Here is a 21,831-nt window from a genome sequence, read left to right as displayed (position 1 = left end):
GCCTCTTAAGAGCATGAAATCAACGAGTGGGTAGTCAAAGATCAGCAGTACATACTAGTTACAATTCGTCCGTGTTCAATTGCGTGCAAGGCAAAGACCAATGAGCCGATCCTGAAGAGCGCAAGGAAAATGGTGCGAAAAGCAAAGTTTTCGTACGGAGTAGTAGGTTCCAGAAGAGCGCTGCAGAGCGTCTTGTTGCTGGTCATTTCAGATTGTACCAGGAGAGTACTACTTACAGCTAGATGCTCGGAACCAAGGAAAAAAAAATAAAAAAAAAAAAAAAAAAAAAAGAAAAAAAAGAGAGAATTGAAGCTTTGCGTAGGAAGAACGGATTGGGAAGTAAAATAAGACGTAGACGTGATGAAGCAAGGTGAGAGGACGGAGGTCGGGTATATCATCGAGCCCCCTTAATGGATTCCCATCCCACGCACCGACTCACCAGTAGGCTGTAGCGCGGTAGGTTCGGAGTAGTACTCTGTACCTAAACAGCCAAGGCTACAAGACACGGATGATATATTGTATTGCATCACGTGGGCACAACTGCAGGCGCAACGCGGCTCTGTGTCGGTAAAGAGTGGCTATCTCGTCGTCTGAGAAGCCCACCAACCTTCGACCCCAGCAAGAGCAGGGCATTTCGCAGGTAGGCCTACTACGGAGGACTAACCAACTAGTACTACTATCAAGTCAAGTCTTATATGTCAATACGGAGTATAGTTAATTTCAGGAAACAAGTTACCTACTACTTGACTGCACTGCACGGTTGACAGATTAAACAGCACAATGGCTTTATCACAAGAGACGCTGAAGATCCTCTCCCTTGGTACGGTGCACGATTCCTCAAAGTCATTTCGTTTCGCTGACCCTACTCGAGATGGTGGTGGCATTCGGTGTCTCTCCAGTCTCCTCATTCTTGAAGATATCATGGAAAAGATCCGCGACAAAAACGGTCTGAGCCATGTATGCGACCACATTGACTTGATTGGGGGCACAGGCATCGGAGGGTAATGTCGGCTCTTTCTCTACGTCAAAATAATACCATGCGGACTGACTGACGTCGCACAGAATCATTGCAATTATGCTAGGTAGACTGCGGATGACAATTGACGAGTGTATAAAAGAGTATCGGGACTTCGCAAAGAAGGCTTTCACGCCGAAATCAGTGCATATACTACCGACCTTAAATGTCCCGTCTGGGTCCATTTTCTCTGCCAGACGCCTTGAGGATGCAATAAAATCGACAATCAGGAAATTCTGTGTGGAAGAGGAATGCAAAAGCCGCAGGAATCATGGCCAGTCACTATTCTAACTTGTCCCCATGAGAACATGAATTTTCGTGACAACACATGCACAAAGACGTACGCAAAGACCCGAAAAGTTCAATTCAAAGACCATCATGGACTCATACATCCTAGGGTGGTTTTAGCAATAACAAAGGACAACGTCGACGCGGCTCCTACCCTGTTCAAGACATACGGTTCATCGACTGCATTTGAGTCCTGTACCGTTTGGGAAGTTGCACGGGCAACATCTGCGGCAGTGGGGTTTTTCGAGTCCATAAAACTGGGACGGGATGAAATCGAGTTTGTCGATGCTTCATTCGGATACAACAACCCATGCGAGTTCCTGATCCAGGAGGGTCAAAAGCAGTTTCCTGAACGCCGCCAGCTACGAATCCTGAGCATTGTCACTGGCCTTGAGATGTTATCACCATCGAGGATTCCCCAAAATCGATTATCAAAGCGTGAAGAGATATGGCTACATCTTCTAGAAGAATAGCTCGCAGTTTGGATCATCGATTTGCGGAAAATGGTCAATACTTTCGCTTTGATGTCGATCAAGGGTTGAGAGATGTAACAATGTCGAACTGGGGAGAAGCTAGCAGTATCTCGGCACACACCCGTAACTATCTGGCCGAGAATGAAAGGTCGATCAGGAAGTTTGTCGACACCCTTTTCAAAAGCATATCCGCTGGTGGCTATGAACGCAGGTCAGCCACAGAACGCATACACTTCTCTGTCCCTTTTGACAGAAATATATCCTTCGTCGGTCGGGAGTCAATCTTGGAAGAGCTTCTTGCGAGTGTTCCCCCCAGTGTGGACGTGGATCGCTGTCAAAGAACTGCCATTGTCGGCTTGGGGGGCGTTGGGAAGACGCAGATTGCACTTGAGCTTGCTTTCCGAGTCCGCGAGAAGCATTCGGACTGCTCGGTCTTTTGGGTTCCTGCAATAGATGCTGTCAGCTTCAGAAACGCCTACAGAAACGTTGGCCAGTTGTTGAACATTGACGGGATCAATGACGACGAAGCAGAAATTGAAACGCTTGTTAAGGGGGCACTGAGTAACGAAACCACCGGCAGTTGGCTCTTGATTGTGGACAACCTCGACAGCCTAGACAATTTCCCCGGCAGCACAAATCTTGTCCACCATCTCCCGTCCAGCCGCCAAGGTTCCGTGCTATTTACATCACGTAACCGTGAGCTTGCAATTCAGCTCGACGTTCCGGCGCCCAGTGTTTTCACGATCGAGGGTATGAATGAGGAAGAGGGTTTCAAGTTCTTGGAGGCGCATTTGACAAGGTCTCAAATGAGCAATCGGGACGTTTCGTTAAAGCTTCTGGACGCTCTTGGCTACCTTCCTCTTGCCATCAGACAAGCTTCCGCATATATGGTCAAGAAACAGATCTCGACAGCGAGGTATCTCGATCTTTTCCGGTCAAGTGACAAATATATGGCCGAGTTGCTGAGCAGGGACTTTGAAGACCGCTATCGATACAGAGAGGCACAAAATTCGATTGCAACAACCTGGCTTATCTCATTTCGCCAGATTGCCGACCATGATCCTCTGGCTGCTGATTACCTGAAATTCATGTGTTTCTTGAGCGAGAAAGCTATTCCACGTTCTCTCCTCCCTCGAGACGCTTGGACAGTGAAGCAGAAGATGCCATTGGAACGTTAAAGGCTTACGCTTTTATTATTGAGAGGGAGGACTCGGGCATGTATGATATGCACCGACTGGTTCGACTGGCAATGTTAAATTGGCTGAGCAAGCAAGGAGAGCTTGAAGAGTGGACGGCAAAGGTGATATATCGCCTCAACGACACTTTTCCATTTCCGAGCCATGACAATAGAGCTGTGTGGACGGGCTATCTCCCACATGCTTGGCACTTTCTTGAGTATCAAACGACGGAAGAGAGTGTGAAGTTCGACCTTCTTTCCAAAGTTGGCTGCAGCTTCCAAACCTTGTGTCAATATCGTGAAGCAGAGACAATGCATAAAAGAGCGCTAGAGGGACAGGAGAAGGTGATGGGGCCCGATCATCCAAGCACCCTCTGCAGCGTTATGAGCCTGGGCGCTTCCCTTCAAAGTCAGGGGCAATATGAGAGGGCGGAAGCACTGCATCGACGGGCCCTAGATGGACTAGAGAAGGTGCTGGGGCCCGATCATCCAAGCACCCTTCAGAGCATTTTCTACCTTGGCAACGCCCTCCAAAGTCAAGGTCAGTACGAAAAAGCGGAAGCAATGTTTCGACGGGCACTGGAAGGACGCGAGAAGGTGTTGGGATCTGATCATCCAGAAACCCTTTGCAGCGCTTCGATGCTGGGCTTAGCCCTCCAACATCAGGGGAAACTTGAAAGGGCTGAAGCATTGCATTGACGGGCAATGGAGGGGCATGAGAAGGTGTTGGGGCCCGATCATCCAGACACCCTTCAAAGCGTAATCTACGTTGGCAACGCCCTCCAAAAACAGAGTCAGTACGAAAAAGCGGAAGCAATGTTTCGACGAGCACTGGAAGGACAAGAAAAGATGCTAGGGCCCGACCATCCACTCTCTTGAGTGCCAAGAACCTGGGCAGGGTCGTTCGAGCCCGACAATTTGAGCACCCTCTTCGGCGTTTACTACCATGGCACCGTCCTGGGAAACCAAGGATAATACAAAATTGAGGAAGCAATGCTTCGACTGGCATGGGAGAGATATGGGAAGGTATCAAGGTGTGACCATCCTCACGTCCTTGCAAGCATATTCCCAAATTTCCACCCTTTTGCAACAAGGGGAGTGCGAGAGGGCAAAAGCATTGCGTCGACAGGCACTGGAAGGATGAGAAAATGTGATTTGGCCTAACTGATCAGCCATTCTCATCACTACTCGTAGGAAACCCCCATTATAGCCAAGGATACCATGTAGTGTCAGCAACAATGTATCGAGGAGTACTGGAGGGAAAGAGTAGATGCTGGACCAGCTCATCCTCAAGCCTCACCAACAACGGAGAAGTTCGAACTCCCAGGAGGTAACCTAGTAGAATAAGACGAAAAAGCCGAAGCAATCTGCCAAAGATCTCGGAAGCCATCGTCAAGAATGCTGCGAAGGACAATTTGGTGGATTTGTACGAGTGCTGGTGCCGTTGTTCAGCTTCAATTTTCAGTCGATAGTAGCAAGCCAATTGACAGGGTTAGACGAGAGCAGAGTCCTAAGGCCTAATAACAGTTCTATGCTCTATTACAAAGGCAGTTTTGAAACAGACGATGTTTGATTACTTTGGTATGTAGGTCAGGTAGGTCCTTAGTAGAGGTCTGTTCGGTCCGTCCCGTTCAGCGAAGGGATAACAAGGCGATTGTTATGCCTTCCTATCTGCCACGGCAAGTCTCGACTTCTGTATGAACTACTAGTACAATAGGCCACTCAAAGTACTTTATGCATCGGGACAGCGAGGTGGAAATTGAAACTCAGAAAATGCTATTGTTGTGAGGCTGGGGCGCTGGGCCTCTGGGAATGGCGCGCTTTCATAATTGGTCTGTCTCTTTAGTTATGTTCCTCATATGTATGGATCCTAAGCCAGTTGGTACTCACCATTGGTACAGCCACAATTTGCTTTGCACGGGCTGTTTGGACGCGCCGAGTCAAACAAAGCATCTTTAGAGACATGTGTACGAATCCTGTTCATTTGTCCGAACCTTTCGAACCGGCACAACGTCATTTGCCCTTCCTGGCATAATGAGAACCGGATCTTTATTTTTGACGTCGCAACATTGACCATCCTCATGATCACGCAGTGCCTGTGCCATTATGCAACTCGACTGTCCCTGACGAACTGCAGCATCCTAGCCCGATGGCGCCAATCGCATCGCTGACCGAGCCAATCTCGCGCTTTGCCCGCGACCTCGCGCATGCGCTCATCGGCCTCGCCTCCGCAAGCATAACAAGTGACCCGCGCGCTGTCTCCTGCTCCTCCTCTTCGTCTCCTTCCTCTACGTCGTGCTTGACGGCAAACAATGTCCGGCATCGCCGCCAGACCCGCTTCTCCGACCAAATCCTCTCCATCTCCGCGACCTACGGCGGTCTCGACTCCAGTCCTGCGCCGGGCACCGTGGTCGGCATCGTTTTCGGCGTCGTTGGTGGAGTCGTTATCGCGTTTTGGATCACCTACTTCATCATCGGGCTACGGCGACCCAGGGAGGAGGTCGTCGTGGTCGAGGATTCGGTGAGCGATGTGGGCCCCCCGCCACGCCGTCGGGCATCGGCTGCGTCGCGACCGCGCAGTCGACGCATGGAGATCGTCGAAGTCGAAGAGTCGCGACGGCGGCCGTCCTCGTCCCGACGCCGACACCCGGAAGATGACGAGATCGTTGTCGAGGAATCAGCGGTTAGCGGCACACAGTATTCTGATGACGTTGTGGAGGTCATCGAGGAACCGGAGTCTAGTGTCGCGACGAGTCCACCACGACGGCATTCGAGCCGAAGAGCGTCGGGCGGTTATCGACGCAACGACCCATATCGGTATGGGCGGAGGTGATGATTGTGATGATTGTATTTGTACGTTTGTGAGTTGGATGAGATATACCCATTCTCGTATCCAGTGTCCTGTCGTCCCTGCCATGTTAGACGCTGTGATTGATCATAACTTATGTACCTATGTATATATAGCAAGGAGTAGCATTGTCCTATGGAGACACAACAAACAAGCCAAACGTAGTCATGTTTTGGAATTGCAAGCCTGAAACCCAATAACCCGCAAAAGCCAACGCCGATCTCTCCAACGCTATTACCCACCCTGAATCCCAAACAACAAATCCATTGACCGCGAAGACCGGTAGTCAGGATGCTTAGAACAAAATGTCCAGGCAGCAGCAGCAGGCCAATGCTGCACAGATACCAGCGCAAATCCCTTCCCCTGTACTGCCTTTGTCCTGGCGCTGTGGGTAGTAACCCTGCTGATAGTACTGGTATGGAGGACCTTGCTGATATTGTGGTTGTTGCGGAGAATAGTATGGATCGTGTGGCTGTTGTGGCGGTCCATACGGCTGTTGATAATTTGGTCCGTAAGGTCCCGGTGTTCCTGGTGGCAGGTACGCACCCGGAGGCGGATTGAACGGACCATCCTGAGGGTTAGGGGTGGGATGAGCACCACCATATGGCGGTGGTGGTGAGGTCTGCCATTGTCAGTAATGACCTCTTCGCAATACTTCGGCGATGGCACAAACGTACGGGTTTCTGGTCAGAGCCCATGGTTGAAGTGCTCGATTATTATGAGTGTAGAAGTGAATCTGAAAGATGCCTGAGGTTAGAATGGGTGATTGGCAGTCCTCAATCCAAGACGTACCTGAAGTCCCGGCTATCGTATGGAGTATATCAGAACTGTCGATCTCACAACGACGGGAATAGTTGCGAATTAATGATCTCTGGGAACAAGCATGCGAAGCGCAAATGCCACAAGCAAAGCCGTTGGACTCGACGATTGCACGGTGATGATGAACAGAATATTTTCAGAGGATTCCTGAGATGAAGGGAGGATGTCTGCGGAAAGGGCGACGTACGAATCAATTACTGCGCCACAATGCATGGCGAAGCTTGGGGTAATCTGATATTCAGATCAGCCAATCACAACCGTCTAAATCCTAGGATAATAATGATACAGGTGGCTTCGCCAGCCAATCACAGTTGCTTACTGTTTTTAAGGCTAACCAGATCGTGTCACATGACTTTGTATCTGTGGAGAGCACGTGATGGTCCATGCCCTAAACGTCTTGCTCCCCTGGACAGAGCTTCTACAGAAAACTGGGGTTGTAGTCAAGAAGCAAGAAGAAATCAGCATCTCTAGATCTCATGTGGCTCAATTTGACCAGTAACAAGCTCATATTGCTACCACAATCTTGTCTGAATAGGTCCACAATCAGACATGAGATGAATATGATCATCCGTCTCCAGATTGCCTGCAGTGACTACTTTGAACTCTTCAGTAAGAATAGTACTCCGTACATTGTGAGTATCCATTGAGACATGCTAACAAGAGATGTACTCCGTATCTACCTACCTGGCTGCCTGTATGACTCCACTGTCGTCTCGAAATTTTAACGTGGATGCTGTCCGCAAACTGATAAGCTTATCAGATTATCGGCTTTATCAGCCCCACATTGCTTTGTCAGCCTATGAAAACCGCGCCCTTTTGACCGCCTTGGAGCACCCTGCCTTCCCCGATTGGGCTTAGCGCGACAGTCCCTTTTTATCTGCTGTCAATTTTTCAATGAAATTATCGGCAGCAATCCTACAACCTCACTGCAATTCATCCCGTGTTTTTGCTTTCTTCTTCCAGGGGTCATTAGAGGGTCGTTGTACTTTTTTGCAGTGACAACGATCTGACCTCGTTTCCATTCACACATCATGTTGGCCGCTGTCCGTCGCGGGCCGTCGCTCGGGAGAGCGCTGCGAGCTGGCGCACCCAGAGTACCGCATTCTGTTAGAGCGACGGCACCTTTGGTGACAACAAACCTGCAGCGGCCTTCGTCCGCTCGACTTGTAACGATTGTCAGATCTTTCCATTGGACGCCGTCCGTCAGACAATCGCCTGCAGCCGCGCCAGCGCCGGAAAGCCAGGCACGCATCACCGAATTCAATGATCTAGCTACCAAGGGGCTGGTCAATCCGAACCTCGTCTACGCCGTCACTAAGGGCATGAAGCTGTCGACAATGACTGATGTGCAGTCTTTGACAATCCCTGAGGCGCTCAATGGCGGCGATGTGTAAGCTATCTCAATGGACTTGTAGTTCGTTTTTTCATATCCGCTAATGCTTCCCCTAGCCTGGCTCAGGCCAAAACTGGCACTGGAAAGACACTGGCATTCCTGCTGCCCGTCATGCAAAAGGTGATTGAAAACGATCCGAGCCTCGCTCGCAAAAGCTTCCGGCAACGGTCGCATGCGCGTGACATTCGTGCCATCATCATTTCACCCACCCGTGAACTAGCGGAGCAAATTGCTGTCGAGGCGAAGAAGGTTGCTTCCCAGACAGGGATCGTGGTTCAGACTGCCGTTGGTGGAACACACAAAGCCGAAGGACTGCGACGCATCCGGCAGTACGGATGCCATGTGCTGGTTGGAACTCCTGGAAGGTTGAAGGATATCTTGTCGGACCAATTCAGCGGTGTCAGCGCTCCAAAACTGGGAGTGTTTGTGCTTGACGAGGCGGATCGCCTGCTCGATGACGGTTTCGCGCCGGAAATCGAGAGCATTCAAGACTACCTGCCGGACCCTGCCAAGCAGGACCGCCAGACCCTCATGTTCTCGGCCACGGTGCCGAAAGAAGTCATGGGAATGGTGCACCGAACGATGAAGCCCGACTACAAGTTCATCAAAACCGTGAGGGGGGATGAAGTTCCCACACACATGCGTGTCCGTCAGCGGGCCGTGTTCATTCGTGGCCTGGAGAACGCGCTTCCAGCGGTGCTCGAACTCAGCAAGAACAGCATGGAGAAATCGTCGCAGGATGGTAACGCTCGTCCGTTCAAGGCGATCGTTTACTTCAATTCGACTGCCGAAGTCCAACTTGCTTATGAAGCTTTCCTGGAACTGCTCAAAGACCCCATGGATCGCACCAGCGGTAATCCTTTCGGCCGTCGGGCTATCTTCCAGATGCACTCGCGTCTGACACAAAACCAGCGAACTCGGGAGTCCGATAGCTTCCGTCGCTGCCGGACTGGCATCCTGTTGTCGTCCGATGTCACCGCGCGGGGCATGGACTTCCCAGACGTCACGCATGTGATTCAGATTGGCTCGCCGCGGACCCGTGAGGCATACATCCATCGACTCGGACGGACGGCTCGGGCCAACAAAGAGGGCGAAGGCTGGCTGTTCCTTCATGATCTCGAATACAACGATGTGCGGTCCAAGCTCCGGGATCTCCCCATCGAAGAGGACCGCAGCCTTCAGACCGCTGACGTGGACCTTTCCCAACCGGTGGACGGTCTTCCCGATGCCGCTGCGCAGACCATCCGGCAGATCAGGGCGGCCATGAAGCTGGTTCCGTACGAGAGCAAGTACAGCTGCTACCGGGCACAGCTGGGCTCTCTGACCGGTGTGTTTGACAGCAAGCGGGATCTCGTGCGCGCGCTGAACAACGTCGCCGTGAACAGCTGGGGCCTGTCTGAGCCGCCGGCCATCAGCCGCGCACTCGCGCAGAAGCTCTCTCTGCTCCGCATCCCTGGCCTAAACGTCCAGGAGGGCATCAGCGACGCCACGGGGCGCCCGCTGGCCACTGAGCGCTTCTCGCGACGTCGATCGGACCCGTTTGGCGGTCGACTGGGGGACTTTGACGGCGGTGAGAATGACTTTTTCGCCCGGCGTGGTGGCAGCCAGCGCCCGGCGCGTTTCGCGGCGGCCAATTAAAATCAACACATCATCACCACCACAGCTTCTATAGACTGGAAAATCGCTCATCCCAGCGCTGTCTATCTCAACCCGAGGACGAATGAATTACCTACTCCATACCTCGATGTCATGTTGAATGGCGTTCAGGTGTACAAGGTGTGCACGTCATATATTATCACTCTGATTGATGATGATGGGCGGTCTGTGTCGGCTTCAATTTTCCCTTCGTCGGTGTCGTTAATAGTCCGCACTGGTTTGTTTGTACACTGATGGTATCTTGTTTGACGATTGGGGTATCCATCTGAGAGGGTTTCATTTGTGTATGGTGCTTGTGTTTTTACTAGACTGACCATCTCCCCTGTATACTATGATAATGGCGAGGAGCTGTCCTGCATCGCGCAATGAATAGACCATTCATTATCTCGGTTTCCTACGATTGAGTCTTACTCGAAACAGTGTCTGATTACTGTAGATGTATACAGGTACGTAGGTAGGTGTCAAGTTCAAACAATCGTCTATTCTATGTTCTACAGGAAGCATGAGAATATCTTGAACAGGAAGTCGATGATCAAGCTACCCGACAGCGGGGGTGGCAGACGAGAATACGGGGCAGAATCATGACCGAATAATCATATGTTCCCGAGCCGGGCCGGTGCCGATCCACTTGATCGGTGTACCGTTGAGGCCCTTCTCGATGAACTCGACATATGCACGGGCATTGGCAGGGAGGTCCTCGTACCTGGTGATGCCCATGGTCTTCTGCTTCCAGCCCGGCAACGTGGCATACTCCACCTCAACCTGTTCCAGCAGACAAGCATCCGCAGGCATCGAGTCCTCCACGCGCGTGCCGTCCGGCAGCTTGTACGCGACAGCGACTTTGATCTCGTCAAAGTCGTCGAGCACGTCGAGCTTGGTCAGGTTCAGCGCCGTGTAGTGGTTGATGGCGAGCGAGTAGCGACACAGCACGAGATCGAACCAACCGCAGCGGCGCCGGCGGCCCGTCGTCACACCGAACTCGCGGCCGATCGATTGCAGCTTCTCGCCAATCTCGTTGAGTTGCTCTGACGGGAATGGCCCCGATCCGACCCGCGTGGTGTACGCCTTGACTACGCCGATCACGTCTTTGATCTTGGTCGGGTTGAGGGAGAGCCCCTGGATGGCGCCTCCCAGACCCGTCGACGACGACGTCACGAAGGGGTATGTGCCGTGGTCGAGGTCCAGCATGAGCGCGTTCGCTCCTTCCACCAGTATTTGCGCATCCTCTTGTTGGTAGTACTTTCTCAAAAACGGGAGTTGGTCGACGATGAACGGGGCAAGTTCTTTGCGGTATTCCTTTTGTTCAACAACACATCCGATAAGTTCAGCACTGCAGTCTTCCTTTGTTTTTTTTTGCGTAGGCCGCCGCAAACTTGGGGAAAGAGAAGAGATCAGAGTCATGCGCACCTTGAACCGAGAAATCTCCTCCTCCACGTCATAATCCAACTCGCCAAACCGGCTCCGGTAGCTCGCGGCCAGATCCCGCAGCTTTCGCTCAAACACCTCCCCGTCCAGGATCTCTCCGACTCGGACTCCTCTTCGCGCCGCCTTGTCGCTATAGCATGGTCCAATTCCCTTACCCGTCGTCCCGACTTTGCGCCCGCCGCGACTGGCCTCCTCCAACCCGTCCACGACAGAATGCAGATCGAAGCAGACGTGTGCCCGATCCGAGATGAACACGCGCTGCCTAGCCCCCTTCAAACCTTTCTCTTCCAGTGCCGCCAATTCCTTAAAGAAGCTCGGGACGTGGACGACGGTTCCCGCACCGATCAGGTTCACGCATGTTGGCGAGATCAGGCCCGACGGGAGAATGTGGAAGTCGTACGTCACGGAGTTGTGAACAATGGTATGCCCGGCATCTAAAAAAGATTTCACGACGCGTATCCACGTCAATCAATGATTACGAGGAAAAGGATATTCGGCGTCATGTGGGCGCTTGGATTCGACTCACTGTGTCCGCCTGCGGAGCGACAGCAGAGCGTCGCCTTTTGCGACAGGTAATCTGTGATCTTCCCCTTGCCTGTCGGCCCCCTCCAACTATCAGCAATTACCGCATTCATTTGCAATTCAATTGATGTCGGGATTCATGCCTTCATCACCCCATTGACTGCCCAGCACGATCGTAACCATTTCGTGCAGATGGTCGCCGCGTCAAGATCAAGACAAATGTCCAATTGAGAATACCAGTTGGTCGCAAGTGGCTCCTGGCCAGCGATACTTACGAGTCAGAAAAACCTGTGGAGAAAGGCGAAAGGAGTCCGGTCGTGACTCGATTGCGGCGGGGCCTGCGGGTTAGTCATCGTCTTTGCTCTCCAATGGCCGCAGTGGGGTTCTTTTAGGGTTTAGGGTTCTCCCCTAACTAAATCTAGACGTAGCCTACAGGACAAGGACGGGAGAAAGGCCGGGATCTGTCTAAACGTCCCATGAGTCGGGGTATTAACAGGTTTGTCGCCATTTAAAACAGTAATGGTATCGCTGGCATATTTCGCCACAGACAATGATCCATAACAAGCAGAAAGATCAGACCGCCTCCCAACCGAACGCCGCACCATGCAACATGCGCAGGAAAAAAAATCATACTGTCTTCCCTCCATTGCGAAGCCAGTTGCGTAATTCACCCAGTTCCAGAATACATTCCCGATGGCGTTCCCAGGCTACATCCCAATGCTCCCGGATCCGTGCATGTTCCTCTATACTGCGCAGGAGAGCATTGTATCCGCCATGAGGATAGCCCGGAATCAAAATATCCTCGTCATCCTCATCGTCCTCTCCATTGCCAGCGCCAACACCCCGAGCACCGCTGTCATCAGACTTGATGTTTAAGCGAGTCGAGTCCCCAAAGGCGCTGACCCATCGTGGATTAAGGCCCGTCTCCGTAGCATCCTGCCGAGCGTTAAACACCTGGAGCATCTGCCGTTGAAACTGGTTCCATTCCCCCATGTACGCGCTCATTTCGGCAACATAGCGGTCCCATGATTTCTGGGGAAGCACCATGTTGCGTGGATTTCCCCCAGCAGGGACGAGAGGCGGCCGACGTGGGCGTTTGGGTGGCTGCGGCAGATCTAGATTCTTGGTTCGTGGTGGCCGGCGTCCCGTGTTAGGGTTGGCTGCACGAGACAAAAATGGCAACGAGGTGTGGATGTCTTGAAGATCGTTGATGCCATTGTTGTTAGTGCTGGTGAACGGCGCGACCTTGTCCAGATTCTTCAGGTTCAAGTGATCTCGTGCATCATTATTAACCGCCTTTGGAGGTGCATGAGAAAAATCCCCCTGACGCTCCGGTTTTGGCGGTGGTCCGCCCATGTTCGGGTGTGCATTTGGTGCAGTTGTTGTCACTGGTTCATCGTCGATATCCATTGCGTCTGGACCGCCGCTGGCATTGGCATCCGTGGTGGGAATGGTTCTGGCCTCTTCTTCCGCTTCTGTGGATACCGTAGCTTGTTTCTGCGGTGCCGCTTGCGACGCCCCTCCGGCTGCATTGATCCCGTTTACGGTCACCTGTTCTTTTCCAGTGCCTAGATTCGAGAGCTTAGATGTCACATCTTGTAGATTCTCGGCTCGAGCTTCAGATTCAGGCGGTACAGTGGATTCAGATGTTGTCCGGGACTGCTGTGGTCGTGGGGTGTCATCGGTCGATGAGCTGACGTGGGCCCGTGCAGAGTCGGCTTGTTTGGATGCCCGATCACGCTGTTTACCTGCAGTCTGTGGTGCGAACAGATCCGGATTCATAAACGCCCCATTCCACTCGCTCGCAGAAAATCTGCTGTTCAGGTTATCGTGACTGCGACTTTTATGCTTCTGGACCGGGGTTGTATTGAACCTGCCCACCCCAAACAGGGTTAGTTCATGCGATTTCACCTTCGGAGTTTTTCAACATACATGGAATTAGGTGTCTCTCCTCGGGCTGTCGTGGATTCCTTGGCCTTCTCCCAATCCATGACTTTTGATGAGCGGAATGTGAAGGAAGCACTATCCGAATCGTGACCTTGGTAATAGTCGCTGTCAGCACTGGAGTCCGTGTGCAGCTGGTAGTTCCGTGCTCGATCCCCTCGGTAACGTGGACGGGAATGCGACGGACGCTGCCGAAATGGAAGCGGATTCTCGGGTTCGGGCAGATATTCCTCACCATATCCTGGGCCATGGAAAACGAAGGTCGTGTCCTTGGGCGTCTCCTTGGGCATCCGGTTCCGAAGTCGACTTTTCGGAACAGCCTTGGGCCGGGACTTCAGGGGATCACTAGCTTTCTTGGCCTCGAAGCGTGTTTCCTCTCCATTGCTATCACTTTCCGAGTCCGAGTCACATATACTGGACGAAGACGTAGAGAAGGACCGGTTTGTGCGCGTCTTGAATTCGTGACTAGTTCTGTGATGCCGACTTGAGGCCGACGAGGAGGGACTAGGAGGATTGGTGCGTGATCGTGGCCTTGTACTGCTGGAAGACTCCCGCCTACTGGTGGACCGGCCGATCTCTGCACTGGAAAAGTACGTCCTTTCTCCGCCGGTCGTAGCATACCGATGACTTTGCCGGGCAAGCTCTGGAATGGCGAAATCCTCCTGGGGCGTCTGAGGTCGAGACGAGGCGGTAGCCTTCTTACTCGAGGACGTTGGCGCGCTTTCAAAGAATGCCGACAGTCGCTCTGCTCGGGGAGTGCTATTATACGAAGAGATATTTCGTGCCATCGGCTCATCGCCCCCGGGTGTCGCTGGCGCAAAACCCTGTTTCTTCTTGGTAGATTGAGTGCGTCCAAACGCTGCCGGATTAGGCCTCGAGTTGACGTGTTCAAAGGCCGACTTGGGTCTTGTCCCGGAGGAGCCCATGTATTGGGCCGTGGGGGTGCTTCTTCCTGATTGCGGAGTAGCCGTCCTTCCTGTCTTGGGGTCATACTTGGACCAGCCTGCCATGTTAGCATTTGCGTTCATTTCCTGGAACCCGCGATAGGCATCCGCCCGCATCTTCGCCTCAGACACCTTGTCCCAGGGCTGTTGCGGGGCTTTCTTCGCATAGCTGGCATATCTCTGAGCATTCGCTGACGGCGGAGGCGTTGGACGTGACGGATACTGCGGTTGGGGGCTGGCGGTCTTTCCGGCATAGGCGGTCGTGTTGGATCGACGGGGTGTCGGCGCAGCGGGAGGAGGTCCGTACAGCCTTCCATAGCCAGCGCGCAGTCTCTCTGTATCGTACTTGAGACGTTCTTTGGGATCGGTTAGAATCTCATGAGCGGCCTGAATTGCCTGGAACTTGGCATTGTATTCGGCCTCTCGTCCAGGGTTTCGATCTGGATGGTATTTCAAGGCTGGTCACAGTTTCTCATTAGCCACGACGATTCCTTTGCGCCATGTTCTCCTATCATGAAACGGCAACTGTACCTAGCTTCCTGAATTGTTTCTTGATCTCTTCCGTATCTGCACTGGGGCTGACACCCAGATCGGCGTAGTAATCGTGACGCACATCCGGTTTCACCATTCTTGCAGCCAAAGGACACCGCTGTTATGGAGATGTAGGGCCTTTGGAGACTGCCAATGGACGGAACTATTGGTCAAGATGTGCGATAGACTTATCACAAGGCATGACAGTGTCGCATGCGTCCTTTTGCGTCCTTTCCCACCGTGGAATTCGTGATTATTTCCTTGTTCTCGACCAGGGTCGCTAAGGGCTCGGTGAGACGGTGACGGGCAGTTCCGTGCTTGCGATGCGTGCTTCCGCACTCGATCTCTTGATCCAACTGGACGGCTTCAGGGGTCGTGCAACCGGCCAAAACGGTCAGCAGGGATGATGATTATCTTTGGTTCGCTGCCCGAAGCTGCGGAGCCTTTGATTGCCCAGGCAACGTTGGTGGATAAGGATAACAAAAAAGCCTGTCGCTCAGGGTCGACTGCGAAGAACAGACTCGGAGTCTCTCACAACCATTCCGGGATGGCTACCCTGTTAGTTAAACAAGGTCAAAAAAGTGACTCTCTCCAGGTCAGGCACAAGGTGAAGCGGCGCTGCGTGTCTTGGGCAATACCTAAAAAACCAGATATGCAGAGGCTGGAGATGGGCTGCAGTTGGTCCACATGTGCAGTACATTAATGAGCCCATCACCACTCAGCTGGAGGGATGCTACGTAGCTGCACCTCCGTGAACTAGCCAGCTACATGTGCTAACAACCTACAGAAACTACAGAAAGTGATCAGTTCTGCAAGTGATGCTATGTTGTCAAGCATGGATAGACAGACCCCGTGATCTGGATTCACCATTCCTTGTTGACTTGTTCTGCACGTGCCAAGGCGACGACTGGAAGCTTAGTAAGCAATGTGCTTATGTAATCTCTCAATATGGATTGGAAAGTGGAAACAATGCAGCGATTGGCTCATTGCCCAATCATAGCCTCAGAGGTGCTGATGTAATCGGAAGCTCTAGTCCCGATAGGGACTAGCGCTGAGGGCTGGAGGGACTGAGACTAGCCCAATCAAATCACAGCGGCTGCTGACGGAAGGACATCTTCCGTGCGGCTGATGCCGACAACTGCCGACGGACCTCTCTAAGCCTACACTACGGACAAGAGTACTCCGTAGCCTACCCTGCGACACGAATGGCCGTGTGGACGACACTTGATACAAGATGTCCTCGACGTATATGGAGTACTTGATGTGGTAATTTGCACAGTGTCAGGTTCAGCAGGGCCCAAAGCGCTCGATCTGGTGCCCTTCGATTCCTTGGGCCATGGTCCTCGCCAAATTCCTTCCTCATCAACCCTACATAGTACCTACCGAGTCTGTTCCCCAGGTCCTGTGAGACCTCCACCTGGAGATCGGCAAGCAGCACGCTACGTTCGATATTGTGGCCGGTGATGTTTACGTTTGACATCGACAAAGTCGTTCGAGTTTAGGTACCTGGTCAAACATATTCCACATCAAACTGCAATTCTGTTCGGTCGTGCGATTTCTCTCGTCTGACAACGGCTTCAAGGTTGCCCTTGATCAGACACAGAGGTTCCAACACCATCATGGGACTGTTCCTTGGGGCTTTCACCCGCTTATCGGGAGGGCATGAGTGAACACTCAATCGTCATGAAGGCCGCCCCTGGAAACAAGTCATACGAGTACTTTGCCCACATTGGGGATTAGTCCACGAAAGAACCGGTATTTCATCAGATTATACCACCCAAGCATTCTGGGTGCCTTTTTTGAAGAATTTCAAGTACTAGTCTGTCTCGATGTGCGCTATTTGGCAGATATATGGCGTTTCCTGCAGAGACCATTGTAGGCAGCTGCGAACCATGCCTCTAAAGGCTCAAGAATCTCTTTGTCGGTGACTGGACTGGTGCAGGCAATGCCGTCTTGTCTACCAGCGTCGCTTGTGATCACGACAACGGGTGATCTGGGGCTTAAATTTACACACTGAGGCGTGACAGGATGCCGGACTGGGTAGTATCACGATCGAAATGGCAAGAAAAGAACGTCGTTTACCGATATCTCTGAACCAGTTACTTATGTGCCTTGATACGTACGCTCTGTAGCTCGCTCCCCTGCTTGCTGTTTGTGAACGGGTCCCTCCTCATCTGCTTAGCCCAGACCTCACTATTCCTCCTTGCATCTCTCCCTGTATAAGACAGCGGTTAAATCGCCTAGTCAGGGAGGCACTGCCAGCTATGTACTGCCAATAACTATCCAGTCCACCTACCTTTTCCGCCTTTGGGTTCCAGACGACGGAGTACTGTTCCGAATTTCTGTTGTGTGTACACCTGACTGCCTGTCGTTCCCCGTGGCCATTTCTAGAGCGCATGGTTCTAGAGCCACGCGTCTCGATGGGCCCTAAAGTCACGTCACCGCTTGTCTTGTTCGTCTACGAGTAGGGCTGCGCCCACTAGGAGGGCACAGGTTGGTCCTGTGACCTGCAAGATTTACATCCTCTCACGTTCCTTCTGCTCCATCTTTTCCTTCCTCAGTTCAAAGGCAGAGATGAACTGGCTGGCGAAGTAAAGATGCATGAATCCGAAGGCTTACACCTGTTCCGTCCCAGGCGGCAACTCTAGCATATGCAGGATCATTTCCCGTCGTCTGCAGTCGTTTCGACATGTAGCCGCTTGCAGTGAGACTTGTCGTTGCCAGTTTGGCCGTAGAAGGATCATGCCTATGGTCCAGTCAGGCGACCGGCCCAGGACTGGGAAATGGATGCAAAGACTTTCAGGAAATGACAAGGAAGAGTAGAGGGAGGGGGAGGGCCGAGCAGAAGGCCCACACGGTATACAAGGCAACTCGAATGGCGTTGTTCGGCGCGACTTGGATCACCGTGGACATATGTCGTTGTAGAAGCCAGATCTCGAGTAGGGCCTGGAAGTCCTTCGGCCGTAGGCTATCGAGATATGCCACGGTGTCCTGCTTGGTGGTCGGGGCCCTGGCGGTCGGCGATGCCACTGCCTTAAGTGACGTCATGAGTGCCGACCTAGAGCAAGAGCATGTGAGGCGTGTGTTGCTGTGGCGATAATTTTCGTAATACCATCTGAAGTCCCCGTGATATGACCTCATCGCCAGTCGGCGGTGGAGCAGGGGGCGCGGTAGGTGCAGCTCCTGGGATGTGCCAATTGTGTATTGTGGCCCGTCCCGAGGGAGCCATTGTCGGCAAGTACCAGTTCGACAGCCCCTGAAGGGCTGTCTTCCACCAATCTTCCTCAGTTTCTCGTAGGAGCCACCGGCATCTCGAGCGAGACCACTGGCAGTTGGTGTGGTCTCGGGAGTGTTCGGACTTATCGTTTGTATGCCCATGGTCAAGGCCTGTTTGGTGCATCTATCAGGTATATCGTGGCCTCCTATGCCCATATGGCTGAGCATTATCTGAAGGATACCGTGTGCCGCTCCGTAGAGCCTGAAAAGTCCAATTCGATGAGACCGGAGGCTGGCCCGCCACTTCATCGTTGGGGAGACGGCGGGTGTTTCAACAAATTTTCTCGTTCTGAAGAAGTTCATTACAAGCATTGAAGTTTAGGGCGGTGAATGATTTCGGGTATTTCATCCTGAGGGCGGTCCACTTGATGTCGACCTTCGAGGGGATGTCCTCTTGAACTTATTGGAGAATGCGAAAAGTAGCCCAAGTCCAGCTGTAGTATGGAGAAGTGCCGAGTTTGTTCAATCGGATCACTTTTGTTCCTAGGGGTGGTATTGTAATCCACTGGGTTGGCGAATTGTGATGGTGAGAGATTGCGGATTTCCCGTTCTGAGCTGACGACGGCGGTGTAACTCGTTCTAGGATCTTGTTGCGGTTGGTTGTTATTATTACTTATCGCTGAGTTGTTGTTGTTGGCAGTGATCAAGTTTGGTAACCGGTGAGTTTGACGATTTGACGTTGGTTGATACTGGAAAACCGGGATAGCCGTCACTATCTTTGAATGAATTTCGTCAGGCTCAAGAGCAGGGCTGCTCCGGGTCAATAACTTGACAGAAGAGCTATCCTGTAACGGGGCTAAAGAGGAAAGGACACTGATGATACGACTGCTATCCTTGGGGATGATCAGAAGACTTTTAGATCACTGACCCTGAGGGCTGAGACCTAGGCGAGTTCACGCGCTGGACGATGGATAAGGGAAAGACTCTCCGACAGGTGTCAAATTTCGCGAATGTCGAATAAGTAGTTATATATATGATTTGTCGCTACAATAATCATCGGTCCGGCCGTTAATCGATCACACCTGTCTTGGTGATCAAGGCTCGATGCTGTTCGATGTATTTGCTGTCCAGCAGTTTCGTGACAGTTTTCTCCAGTTGGCGAGTGAGCACCTCTCATGGGCAAAGAGCGACACCTGGTGCATGCCCTGACAAGATGACTCTGATGGAACAGGACAGAGGGCAAGACCGATGATGCACAGCTCCTGTCCGAAAAGCTCACCGATGTATGCATGCATGCATGCACAAGGGGGATGACTGGTTTTCCGATCCAAACGAGGTCACGTGTGCATGATCGGATGCACGCCAAGGCGCACTATTAGGGCTGGGAGTCGGAAACTCTCGGCGAGGTGACGGCACGAAGGAGTGCCGTCGAGTCGTCGACATGTCCGGAATGAGCTTCATGGCATAAGGTCATCGTTTTCAGATGTGTGGTGCGCACCTTGAACTGCAAAAATGTGTGATCTATCCTATCGAGCATTATCATATCCCAGGGGCTCCGTCGAAGTAGAAACTTGTACGGACAGTCCACCAGGAAATCACTCGGTTCGTTTTCGCCAAGGGGCTTGATTGACCGGGTTCGCTTTCTCGGTTCATTCCTCTACTCCGTTCTTCAAGTGCTTCTCTCGCAGGTGCGAACATCGAGATGCTGGAGGCCACAGCTGTCATTGCCGCAGAATGGCTTCGACAGAGTGAATCTCTGTCAAGAATAGTGCCATGCGCGCTTTGACGCTTCCGAACAGTTGTTCTTTGCCCTGACACTTGTAAATAGGTACTCTACTCGTGGATTGACAACTTACTGCCGAAAGCAGGAAGGCTAGCCTGTCAGTGTGACATCCTCAATGCCCAAGAGGTGCAATGGCTGCATTCTATGTTGGAACTGGGCGGCTTCGATTGCGCCGAACCGTTCGTTCAACTTCCCCGAGAATGCTCTTCTGTGTTCCGAACTTCCGACAGGGATCGAGCTCATCTCGCAGAAAGATACATTAGTCCGGAGTATATCCAACGTCAACCATGTGAGTGTGATCTGTCACAGCTTCTAATGCAGATCACAAATTAGCATGTGCTCTTCTCCGCATCAAATGTCTGTCCGAACTCCGAAGCACAGAGTAAGAATTGTCATGTATTGGCGAGTGGCTCATTGTTTCGGTGTTGCGTCCAGAGATCCGAGATCCCCCTTGCTCAGCTCCTGAACCTGATTCGCGATTTCTCATCGTATCTCGCATCTGCTTCGCGTCACCTGATCAAAGGTATGTCGTTCAGACTCCGAAGTTCAGATGCTTCCATGAGTCAGGACTCGTACACTCCAACCGAAAAGGTATGCCGCAACGTGTGGAGTTGAGGGCTCTACCTAGACTCGTGCTGAGTACAGTAGTACTCCTTAGTAGTCGGCCTATGACATGCAAGATCGTAAGCGATCTTCCAGGAACATGTCCGGGATGCTGGGCTGGGGCTGTGTACGCTTACTAGTGGTATACTCCGTTATACTCCGTATGTACGTCTGTACAATAGGCTCTCCTTAGGCTTACAGCGTCTCTTCAAACGACGAGCTAGTTCGCAAATTCGGCGCTCCAGCCCGCTGCCTGGGTCGGTAGGTTATGAAGTAACGGGGAACACGGACACCTAACCTACCTGAACCGGACGCCCAGGTAGGCTGTCTCAGACGGGGCCCGGGCCGCTCCGGGGAGACGGTCTGCTCAGCCTTCCTACGACTTCCACGAGCAGTAGGGTGTTGGGACATTCAATCATTCAATTGGATAGGTTAAATGTTAAGTAACTAACACTGTCAACAGCACCTCGGTTAGGAATGCTGTGGGTAGCGCCGTGCTAACCACTGGCAGTAATAACTACGAGTACTTTACGAGTACACAGTATCTACGAAACGGAGCAAGGCCGAGGATCCCAGATCCCAAGGAAATTGCTCAGCAGTTCCGGTTAGATCATCCTGGAGCACTGACCCTTGGTTGGACCCCTAAGAACAAATTACGGAGTCTGACAAATCCCGACAATGGCGTGCCATTAATCAGCTTAGAATCTACCCAAACAGGTATGGTATGCCAAAAGGCAGCGTACTTACAGTCGGATTGGATGATTAGGGCTTCAGTGCCAAAACCCCTGTCCAGTCCACCGTGTCCACGAGACAGACGGTACAAGGTACGGAGTACAGACCGGTAGAACTTAGCGTCGTGGCTAGCAAATATGGCCTGCAGCGGATCGGCGGTGAGTGAAGACAATGAAGTTGACTTTGCTCCCCGGCGCCTCTACCTTAACAATTTTAGTATCATAAGTTACTAACTACTCATCAAATTCAGCTACACCGAACCATGCTCCTTGTCGTAATTCGTTTAGTCCAATTCTAACTTTCCTGGGTTAAGTGGTAGTTGTACTTTACTGATCCTCGAGCCTTCCGGGGCCTCGCCTCGTCCATCATCGAAAGGTCCCCCATCCAGAGTCCAAATCACTCACGTAAACGGTACATCAGCCGCTCCACGGCGTTGATCAATGCCCGTGGATTGAGCGATCT

At 52.2% G+C, this 21,831-nt stretch overlaps 9 protein-coding genes across 9 annotated transcripts; 4 read left to right on the top strand and 5 right to left on the bottom strand.

The window, feature by feature from the left end:
- Window positions 1–1,266: 1,266 nt before the first annotated feature.
- VTN31DRAFT_1423 (uncharacterized protein) lies at window positions 1,267–1,776 on the top strand (the record flags this gene model as incomplete). The annotated part of the gene is made up of 2 exons (XM_069401479.1): window positions 1,267–1,355; window positions 1,413–1,776. 2 exons carry the CDS (start codon window positions 1,267–1,269, stop codon window positions 1,774–1,776), a joined length of 453 nt encoding a protein of 150 aa, XP_069264279.1.
- Window positions 1,777–1,856: 80 nt separating this feature from the next.
- Window positions 1,857–2,954, top strand: VTN31DRAFT_1422 (uncharacterized protein; the record flags this gene model as incomplete). Its single annotated transcript, XM_069401478.1, has 1 exon — window positions 1,857–2,954. The coding sequence occupies one exon, from the start codon at window positions 1,857–1,859 to the stop codon at window positions 2,952–2,954; it is 1,098 nt and encodes a 365-aa protein (XP_069264278.1).
- A 381-nt stretch (window positions 2,955–3,335) lies between these two features.
- VTN31DRAFT_1421 (uncharacterized protein) lies at window positions 3,336–3,962 on the bottom strand (the record flags this gene model as incomplete). Its single annotated transcript, XM_069401477.1, has 1 exon — window positions 3,336–3,962. One exon carries the CDS (start codon window positions 3,960–3,962, stop codon window positions 3,336–3,338), a length of 627 nt encoding a protein of 208 aa, XP_069264277.1.
- A 1,140-nt stretch (window positions 3,963–5,102) lies between these two features.
- VTN31DRAFT_1420 (uncharacterized protein) lies at window positions 5,103–5,786 on the top strand (the record flags this gene model as incomplete). Its single annotated transcript, XM_069401476.1, has 1 exon — window positions 5,103–5,786. The coding sequence occupies one exon, from the start codon at window positions 5,103–5,105 to the stop codon at window positions 5,784–5,786; it is 684 nt and encodes a 227-aa protein (XP_069264276.1).
- Window positions 5,787–6,096: 310 nt separating this feature from the next.
- On the bottom strand, window positions 6,097–6,499 carry VTN31DRAFT_1419 (uncharacterized protein; the record flags this gene model as incomplete). The annotated part of the gene is made up of 2 exons (XM_069401474.1): window positions 6,097–6,423; window positions 6,479–6,499. 2 exons carry the CDS (start codon window positions 6,497–6,499, stop codon window positions 6,097–6,099), a joined length of 348 nt encoding a protein of 115 aa, XP_069264275.1.
- Window positions 6,500–7,651: 1,152 nt separating this feature from the next.
- VTN31DRAFT_1418 (uncharacterized protein) lies at window positions 7,652–9,651 on the top strand (the record flags this gene model as incomplete). The annotated part of the gene is made up of 2 exons (XM_069401473.1): window positions 7,652–8,010; window positions 8,070–9,651. The coding sequence occupies 2 exons, from the start codon at window positions 7,652–7,654 to the stop codon at window positions 9,649–9,651; spliced, it is 1,941 nt and encodes a 646-aa protein (XP_069264274.1).
- Window positions 9,652–10,248: 597 nt separating this feature from the next.
- VTN31DRAFT_1417 (uncharacterized protein) lies at window positions 10,249–11,799 on the bottom strand (the record flags this gene model as incomplete). Its single annotated transcript, XM_069401472.1, has 4 exons — window positions 10,249–10,965; window positions 11,077–11,528; window positions 11,621–11,689; window positions 11,760–11,799. The coding sequence occupies 4 exons, from the start codon at window positions 11,797–11,799 to the stop codon at window positions 10,249–10,251; spliced, it is 1,278 nt and encodes a 425-aa protein (XP_069264273.1).
- A 444-nt stretch (window positions 11,800–12,243) lies between these two features.
- Window positions 12,244–15,132, bottom strand: VTN31DRAFT_1416 (uncharacterized protein; the record flags this gene model as incomplete). The annotated part of the gene is made up of 3 exons (XM_069401471.1): window positions 12,244–13,489; window positions 13,549–14,962; window positions 15,036–15,132. 3 exons carry the CDS (start codon window positions 15,130–15,132, stop codon window positions 12,244–12,246), a joined length of 2,757 nt encoding a protein of 918 aa, XP_069264272.1.
- A 2,702-nt stretch (window positions 15,133–17,834) lies between these two features.
- On the bottom strand, window positions 17,835–18,560 carry VTN31DRAFT_1415 (uncharacterized protein; the record flags this gene model as incomplete). The annotated part of the gene is made up of 1 exon (XM_069401470.1): window positions 17,835–18,560. The coding sequence occupies one exon, from the start codon at window positions 18,558–18,560 to the stop codon at window positions 17,835–17,837; it is 726 nt and encodes a 241-aa protein (XP_069264271.1).
- Window positions 18,561–21,831: the final 3,271 nt, after the last annotated feature.

The sequence above is a fragment of the Thermomyces dupontii genome (assembly GCF_041956625.1).
Source record: "Thermomyces dupontii strain NRRL 2155 unplaced genomic scaffold VTN31scaffold_1, whole genome shotgun sequence".
Lineage (NCBI taxonomy): Eukaryota > Fungi > Ascomycota > Eurotiomycetes > Eurotiales > Trichocomaceae > Thermomyces > Thermomyces dupontii.
This window is presented reverse-complemented; position numbering and strand designations above follow the sequence as displayed.